At 47.4% G+C, this 9547-nt stretch overlaps 1 protein-coding gene across 1 annotated transcript; it reads left to right on the top strand.

The window, feature by feature from the left end:
- Window positions 1–5753: 5753 nt before the first annotated feature.
- On the top strand, window positions 5754–7568 carry LOC117846204 (uncharacterized). Its single transcript, XM_072291817.1, is given in 4 exon segments — window positions 5754–5804; window positions 5947–6225; window positions 6548–6793; window positions 7211–7568. Coding segments are annotated over 4 exon segments (708 nt in total). The 3' UTR covers window positions 7343–7568.
- Window positions 7569–9547: the final 1979 nt, after the last annotated feature.

Below are 9547 nucleotides of genomic sequence, written 5' to 3'. Positions count from 1 at the left end.
TGCTAACTAATGCATTGCATTCGTGTAGAGCTGCGCCTCGCCGACGGCTTCTACGAGCTGCACACGGCGCCAGAAGACGACGGTGTAGCTGAGCTCCTGCCCTCTGAAGCCGAAGCCGCCCCAGAAGTCAAGCAGTTCTCTTCCTCCTTGCTCGAAGGCAAGCCCCGGTTGCATGAAAACCCTACGTTGTTTGCCAAACTTGCGCATGCCTTCTTTAACATGCTTGTGCATTTACGTATAGGAGTTGTTTGGAACCCTAGATGCATAACGTAGCTCCCCTGATCTGAACACTAGCTGTTGGACCGAGTAGCTGCTTGCTTAAATAGGAAGCGGTAAAAGTCGAGTGATTTCCTGTCACTCGCGAGTTGTAGGAGTTGGATGTCTACCCTTCTGTTACAACTGTAAGGACGATGGATGGGTCAGGGTTTTGGGTAACTCTTTGGTGGTCGGTTGATCGCCCCGTCTGTCTATGAAAGTTGACTAAGGCCCGACAGTGGTGGTGTTCGTGATCAAGTGTTTGAAAGTACTAACCTCATACTTAGTATGGGATGAGGAAGCCTAGTACCGGATTGAACCTAGACGTGAGCGGTCGCCCCATTGTTCTTGGAACGGAGTTTCCCCTGCTGGATGTCACACATGGTGGCATGCGTGGTCACAGAACGGCAGAGGCCGGGTCTGTGGAACCTTGCACCAAAGAAATGGGCCCAACACAGGTTAGGGGATTGATGTGGAAGGCCGACACGGGAAGCGACCTCCGGGTGCGCGGATGTCGTGAGGTTAGGTTCACCATGCATGGTTAAAGAACTCGAATTGATTCGTTTGCCTCTCACAGTTTGAGACTGCTTGATCGCTATGTCACCCTGAGTAAATGAGGAATCTGATGATGACATGGTTTTGTTGATATATATACATACCTTGGTTGGATCTATGATTGCTTAGAATAGGTTGCAAAACTTAGACCGGATAATAAACTTAGAACCGGAGCTAAAACTTGAAAGTAGGGTTTTACTTAGTGCTTTTGGCAAACAAAACCCCTCAGCCAAAGAGCCTTGCATGTCTTGAAGTGTGGAGTAGCTTTACTCCCTATCGGTTAAGTCTTGTTGAGCTTAGTAGCTCAGCCTTGTTGTGGCTCCTGTTTTCAGGTGAAGTTGCTGCTCCCGACCCTTCTTCCGCTGGCACTTGGCCGCCCCAGCTCCCTCCGGGTTGGACGGTCGAGTGGGATCCCTCCTCGGACGGCGAGGAGAGGGATCAGTGATGTCCCGGCTGGCCTCACCAGGGATGTCCGACCCCGACGCTTTGCTTCCGCTAGTGGTTTTATCTTCTGTTGTTTTTCTTAAAACCTTGTAAAACTCTGATGTTTATTTCATAACCAAACTAAGTGGTTAAGTTGTTAACTCGGTGGACTGGTTGTATTCTCTGGAACCGCTCACCTTCGTGTGGGTCTGCTAAAATGGTCCTGTTCAAGTGGTTAAATCAGAAGAAATCCAACAGCACTTCGTGTTTACTCGGCTTAGGCATGAGCGTCGCGTATTATGCGGCTAAATCATGTTTAACCAAGTAGATCCGAAGTGGATCCGCCACAGTGCGGCCGCAGGGGAACTCCGTTCCAAGGACAATGGGGCGACCGCTCACGTTTAGGTTCAATCAGGTACTAGGCTTCCCCATCCCATACTGAGTATGAGGTTAGTACTTTCAAACACTTGATCACGAACACCACCACTGTCGGGCCTTAACAGATTCCATAGATAGACGGGGCGATCAGCCGACCACCAAAAGTTAACCAGAACCCTGCCCCGTCCATCGTCCTTATAGTTGTAACCAGAAGGAGAACAACCAACTCCTATAACTCGCGAGTGACAGGAAATCACTCAACTTTTACCGAGTCTTATTAAGCAATGCAACTACTCGGACTCATCAGGCTAGTGTTCAGATCAAGGGAACTAAGTCATGCATCTATGATTTCAAACAACTCCTGTAACGTAAATGCACATACAACGAAGGAAGGCATGTGTAAGTTTAGAGAAAGAAAATTGGGTTCATGCTTCGGGGCTTGCCTTCAAGCGAGGAGGAAGGGAACTGGTCTTCTGCTGGGGCGGCTTCGGCTTCTGGAAGCGGTAGCTCGGCTACAGCTATGTCTTCTGGTGCCGGGTACAGCTCGTAGACGCCGTCAGCGAGAAGCAACTCTACACGAATACAATGCAGGAGTTAGTGTTTTAGTCGGTTAATTCAACAACACTTGCAGTTAAAGCTCGGACACTGGTAGCAAAGCTACGGAATAGGTGGGGAAGTTTACTTGAGTTGGTGGAGAGCAAGATAAAAGGGTCGGATGGGAAGAAACTTATGATTTGACCCTTAGACTAGAGGAAAGGCTGTGCTGGGGGTCCTCAGACTTAGTGCAGAGAAGTCCCTGATTTTTACACATATACCCTCGGGTCACGGAAAAGGATACAGCCGAGTCCTCGGGCGAGGCGAAAAAGGGTCAGCGAAACAGACAGGGTCGGGCGAGGCGGAAAACGGGTCGGGCAGACAGACAGGATTGGGCGAGGCGGAAAAGGGGTCGGGCGGATAGACAGGGTCGGGCGAGGCGGAAAAGGGGTCGGGCGGACAGACAGGGTCGGGCGAGGCGGAAAAGGGGTCGGACGAACAGAGAGGGTCGGGCGAGGCGGAAAAGGGGTCGGACGAACAGAGAGGGTCAAGCGAGACGGACAAAGGGGTCGGCAGCTTACCTTCGGTTTATAGGTGAAGCTTTGGGGTCGGGAAGGAACAGACTCGGGCGGAAGGACTGAAGCACTAAGACTTGGGCGGCGGCAATGTTCAGCGGTGCTCCGGCGACGGCGGTGCTTCTTGTGGACAACAAGCCAGCTCTAGCACAGCGCGGAGGAGCAAGCGGCTGGGTGGATTGAGGAGAAGCGGAGAGGAGAGTTTCTCAGGAACCTAGGTGGCAGCGCTCGAGCACGAAACAGAGGAACAAGGCGGTAAGGCAGTGATGGCGAAGGGGACTCCGGTAGGACTCGGGCGTTCCCTTTTATAGCTGCGCGGGAGAGAGAGGGTTGGAGCAGCATGAAGACCGGGAAGAAAAGAGATGGAGTGCGCTGCCATGGCGGTGATTGAGCAGTGATGGGCGGCGGGACAGGACTTCGGGGATGACACCTTCGGCCATTGGGTATTGGAGACAGGGCAGCGCAGGCGCGGTTTTGCCGGTGGTTGCGGTTTGGCGGAGGCGGGCATCGTCGTGCGGTGGATCTGATGGGTGTGACAGGGAGAACGACGCTATAAGCGAGGTTGCACAGGTGATGAGATAGGCGGCTGCGGCTGCGCGGGCGAGAGCGAAGCAGTGGTTTGCCGGGGCGCAGCTCTGACAAGGCGGAAATGGGGCTATCGCGGCCGGGGTCGGGGTTGGCGAAGGAGGAATCGTCGCGTAGCGCAGTCCGGGCCGGCGCGACTGTGGAGAGGCGGCGGAAAAGCCGGGAGGCATCAGGCCTTGCAGCCGGGGGTCCGCGCGAGGTGATGATGGGCGCGAGCTGCGAGGCGCTGCAGAAAGGGTTGCAGAGGGGCTTCCGCTGCGATTGGGGAAGGGGGCGCAGGAATCCATCCGGTCGCGGCCGGCGACGGGGCGGAGCGGCGGGGGTCGGAGGAGTTGAGCCACGCGGCGGGGAAACTCTGAAGTGGTGCAAGCCGCTCGAGTGCTTCTGTCTCGGGAGATCCGGGGGAAAGATTGCGGGTCCACCGGTCAGTCTCGCTTTGTCCTCTGCTCAAGATTGAGAAGGGACACTGTTGTGGAGACTTAGAAGGAAACGGTGGTCCTGGTTGGGTTTTCAGGGGTCGGGATTTAGGAACCGGCGGAAGCGGTCGACTTCTCACGGGTCGGGATCGGAACTGGAGGTTGAGCACTTAAGCTCAGGGGAGCCGACAGAGAGAGGATCAAGGACTCGGATTAAGATTAACTCGAAAGATTTTGGGTCGGTCATCACAGCGCGGTGGCGATTTGCGTGAGGGGTAGCGCGCAGAGGAGAGGGGGCGTGGTGTCGATTTGGGCGGGGAGACGAGTGAGGGAGCGGGGTGGTGATGGCGGGTCATAGCAAATTAGGGTTTGGGACTGACTGGTGGACCTTGGGGAAATTTTTTTGCCCGAGTTGGAACTAATTAAGAAAACATGTACTAAATTAAGTTACTACACCTTGAATTAAGCAAACACTTGGGAATGGATGGAGGGTTAGCGGTGGATCTTAAAGTGCTCAAATATTCATCACGGATTTTGGAGAAAATCGAGACCTTACTAAGAACACAAGTTTTTCGAAAAAACTTCAAATCCAAGTCAAATTCGTGAGGGATTCGAAGGGGGTTACATGAAAGATGCTCACAAGGATCCTAGCAGCAATTTTCCCCAGCAAACCTCGCGGAATTTGGGCTGAAACTCGAAGAACGAAAATTCTTTTTCTCACAAAAATGTGTATCATGTTTTTATTATTTATTTTTATTTGGAAAACTGATACAGGCCGTATCGCACTTACCCTTGAGCTACTTGTGGTTTTGTTTCTCTTTCTTGTACTTAACTCTTTTATACACAATTTTCTTGCCCTGTTGCTTGCATGGCGACTAGACGCCACGTCACTAGTTGTCACCAGCACCACGTCATTGAGCGCCCACGACATTTCATTCAAAATATGCTTCTACTACTACCGGGTGTATGAATCCAGCCACTTGTCACCACACGCATGGTTAAGCGGCGATACCACGGAATTTGATCCATGAATGAATGAATTCAGGATCTAGATCCATGAATGAATTTGATGAACTATTTCAAGGGAAATTAATGTTTTCCAAAACCCACATAAAGTTCAGTGAGAATTACCCCACCTTACACGACTCATGCTTCGAAAGTCCAAAATCCTCATGTATAGTCCGTTTGCAATGGATACGGTTGGCTTCGGCTCCACCTCATACACGTATCGCCCACAATAGAAGTGAGCTAATTTTTCTTCAAAATGACAAAAAAGTAAATTGGGAGCGGCTTCTTTGATCTGAAGCCATGGTGCTGCAACGCGAAATTGAAACCGGCACGAATCGTATAACTAATGTATTAGGGTGGAGGGTGCTTTAGCACTTTAGAATCATGCCACATTATCCATCCCTTTCAAATTGCCACTTAACGCTCCATTGCAATAATCACTTCCTTTCTTGATTCACCTTATTAAAGTACATGAGTTGTGCTTATGAACTCTTGGATCCCAAATGTTAGCTCAAAACCATTTTACTTTTTGGAAACTTTTCAACTTTTGAAAACTTTTCAACTTTTGACTCTAGCTCAGTGAGTGACTTGCAAAAACACATGGTCAAACCTTGGTACGTCCCGGATCATGGTCGAATCGTAACATTTTGAAGAGAAAATGTAAAACAAAACCACTTGGTTAATTGTTTACCATCTCCTTTTCATTTACTTTGATATTTTCCCAAAGTTTGTCTTCAACAAAATTAACAATGCGACACCCATTATTCTGGCCCCACCTGCCAGGGATCTTTATGGCCAGCCTCACCCTCAAGGCCCACCCGGCAGCCTCACACGGTCACATTCACAGTAATCCCAACAAGGAACATCAAACCGAGTCGCCGCACATAAACGTGGTGGACCCACCTGTCAGTAGCGCGGCGTTACAACCAAGCCTACTAATCCTCCATGCCCCCCGCCCCCCACATAAACCCCTAACCCCTAGAACCTTCTCCTCCCCCGGCCGTTGCAACCCTAGCCCCCAGCCATGGCCCTCGCGCTGCACCTCCGGCAGGCCCTCGCCACCGCCTCCACCACGGCACCCTCCTCCGCCCGTCCACCTCCGTCACCAGGTCCCTCCCGCTCGCGCCTCCCTCCGCCACCCCGGTCGTGCCACTCCCACGAGCGCCGTGGCGGCTACTCCCTGGCGGCCCCCAGCTCCCAGCTCCCACCCCCACTAGACCCTGGCTCCGGCCCCCGGCGCCCAGCCCCCGTCGCCGCCCCCACCACCCCGCCCCGCTCTTCCTCCGCCCGGCGACCCACCCGGCCCCAGCCGCCGCCCGGTGAGGAATGTGGAGGGGTTCGCGGATGGATGGTGGGCGGACCTCGGCACCCGGAGCGGCGCCATCGTCGTGGCCATGGCGAGGGACCTCGGACCCGAGGGGAAGGTGTTCGCAGTTGATGTCAGCGAGGTGGCCGTCGAGGTCGCGCGGCTCAATGTCTAGAGGTACGGAATGTAGGTGAGCATGAGCCTAGGGATTGTGTTTCCCTTTGAAATTGAGGAAGAACGCGGCTCACATGTTTGTTCGAGGTATCAAACTGCTAATTTACAGCTTGCATTTTTGGCACATGCTGTATCTATCATTCTCTGATAGCCTATCCACCTAAAGATTTATGAGCGACACATTAACACACCCTAAGTAGTGTCAATAAAGGTCTAGGAAGTAAAAGGGAAAACTAGAAAGTCCGGGTTTATAATTATTAAGAATAGTTCAATTTGTTTGACCTTGCGGAAGTACTAGAAACTCACTGTTGATTAGAGTTTTGCTATGTTGAAATTAGGATAAAGTTGAAATAAGGCATGGTTCATGGTTCGAAACTCTGGAAGATGTGAAAGGAAAACTCATGGGTGTGATTAGTAACCCCCCGTATATACCAACTGATGATCTACCTCGACTGCGACCTGAGGTTGGTTGGCATGAACCAAAGTTGGCGCTTGACAGAGGCAAGGACGGCCTTGAGCATCTGCTTAATCTTTGTGAAGGGTTATCTTCAGTTCTGAAGCCTGGAGATTTATTTGTTTTTGAGGTAAAACATCATCCAAGACATTTTCTCGAAGTCTGTTATGTTATCACTACACATATGATTCATGAGTTCAGCATGTTTATGTTATTTGGAAACTTAAATCTTTTTCTTTCCAGATGTTCTCCGATATAACTAAATTGGAACTTTAATATCTATGATCACTTAGTAAAGCAACATTGAATTTGTTTAAAAGACTTGATGTTCTTATGGAAGTATCTCAAGCTACGAGACAATAAAACTGTTGCTTCTGCACCCATTATGATTCGTGACTGCCCCAATCCTATCCCCTTACTAAGCTTCGACTCATTTCTTACAAAGTGACATGCACATGGTTCATGTTGCTTTGCAAATCTTATTATATTGTTATTGTTGCTCCAAATAAATGTAACACTCAAATACCTCTATGGTTCTGTTTGGCAGACTAATGGCAATAAGCAGTCTGAGTTCCTTGTTGATTTGATAAGCACAAAGTGGAGCTATTCTTTTCATAATGTCGAGGAAGTATTAGACTACGCAGAAATCAAGCATTTTGTAACAGGATATCGCAGATGAACACCAAAGCATGGATGTTGATGTAATTCTTGGGGGTGAATTTTCCTCGCTTAAACATTGGTAAGAATCATGCCACTAGTGACTTGGATACAATGCAGCAGTTTTATACATTAGCTGGATAGTGCCTTAGTTTTAATTGTTCACGTGTTTTCTCTTGCGTCTTTGACTCAATTTTCAGCACTGATCAACTGAACAATAGTTTATTAGACTCATAAGAATTTACTGACACATATTATTTAGCTTTATGTTGTTGATACCCTTGTAGTTTGTAATGATGTAACATACTTTTGTTAGAGAGTTTCATGACACATACTCTTGTGGCAGTTTGCATTCACAAGCATGTATTTTGCCACACATTCAGAAGCATGTGTGGCAGCTTATAGTAATATCTTTTTCCCAATCTTTGTTTACAATTTACTTGCTTGAGCTTTCCTGAGCTGAACTATATGCATTTTGTGAAAGATCTTTGCTGATTGGATACTAACAGAACTCATGAGCGATTGCTTGTTTCTGAATTTTGAATTTTGTTGATGCACTGCTTTCTCTTTTTTTTAACAGGAACATTCATCTTGAATGGATCGCACGGACTTGGAGTCATGCCATGGCCGACACAAGGAAAATCAATATAGTGCATGCTTGCTGTAGCCTACATAAGATAGATTTAGTACTGTTGATCACCTAACACTAGTTATGAACTATTTTCGATTTGGAGAATGTATTTGACACTTTTACTTTACGATTGTCAGGATGGCTTCATTTTATATTCATGTGATGCAATTCATATTTTGGTGAAATCTTTTGTTGCACAAACGATTCAATATCCAAATATATAAAATGCAATGTGTTGCGAAAAACATCTTCCTGTTGCAAAAAGAAATACATCTTCCTGGTGCAAAAATAAATAAATGCAACAATTCTAGTTCGTCGCTATAAGTTATTGCTACAAATGTATATCACTTCAAAACAAATAGTGTGTCACGACCTAATTTTGTTGCAACATCTTTTATTGCCTCTATATATTTTCCATTGCAAAACAACTTATTGCCATAAAAGAAAAAAGATGCAATAATACTTAATAACCTTCACCAATATTTTGTTGCAACATATTTTCTTACTTCTAAATATTTTCCGTTGCAAAATGAATTATTGCCACCAAACATGTTTCCATGGCAATATAGTTTATTTTCATGAAATAAATTGTGTTGCCATAGGATCTATCACAACGAAATATTTTCCGTTGCAAAATGAATTATTGCCACCAAACATGTTTCCATGGCAATATAGTTTATTTCCATGAAAGAAATTGTGTTGCCATAGGATCTGTCACAACGCTAAAATATGCGTGGCAATATATTCTATTGCCACCATGTTGGTCGTGGCAAAATACCATATTGCCACAGTGTCCGTCTATTGCAACTACATACTATAGCAATACCTACTCGCATGGCCATACATGCTAATACCACGGCATCAATAGTTGAAATATTCTATAATGCAACGAACGAGTGTGTGGCAATTACCATAATATTGCAACAGACCAAAAAAACCATTGCAATGTGCTATTGCAACGGAGGTACTTGCCATGACTACCAACCAACCTGACTTTGCTGCAAATGCTACCTATTGCAACAATTTTTGCTATATTGCCACATTTTTCCTCCGTTGCAATATGCCAAAAATCTAGTAGTGTGTCAACATTGTGCCATACACTACTTACCGCAAACTTGGCAAGACTCCTGAGGATTTAATCAAGATTAACATGGTCTTGAAAGATTTTGAGGGGAAGAGATCGGAAGCCAAAGGGGTCCTGAACGTCAAATTGACGATTGGTAGCAAAACCTTGCTTACTACCTTTTTCATTATTGATGGCAAGGGGTCATACAATCTTCTTCCAGGTTGAGATTGGATTCATGCGAATTGCTATATTTCGTCCACGATGCATCAGCTGTTGATTTAATGGGATGGAGATATGGTGGAAATTGTGCCGGCTGATGAAACTGTTATCATCGTCGTAGCCGATGTTCCCTCCTGGGAGTCTGACAAGGTGTGCTGCTTGACTGGAAAAGTCTGGGAGGAAAATGAATTCATGGATGCTGCAAGCTTCTTGTTCTAGACGGGTCAAGCAAATGATGAGGAAGCATAGATGAAAACGTGTCTGTCGGCTGACTTGTTAGTTTGCAATATTCAGAGGTAATAAATCAGAGC

Source organism: Setaria viridis, chromosome 2, assembly GCF_005286985.2.
Source record: "Setaria viridis chromosome 2, Setaria_viridis_v4.0, whole genome shotgun sequence".
Lineage (NCBI taxonomy): Eukaryota > Viridiplantae > Streptophyta > Magnoliopsida > Poales > Poaceae > Setaria > Setaria viridis.
The sequence above is the reverse complement of the archived record's forward strand: the minus strand, read 5'-3'. Positions and strand labels throughout refer to the sequence as shown.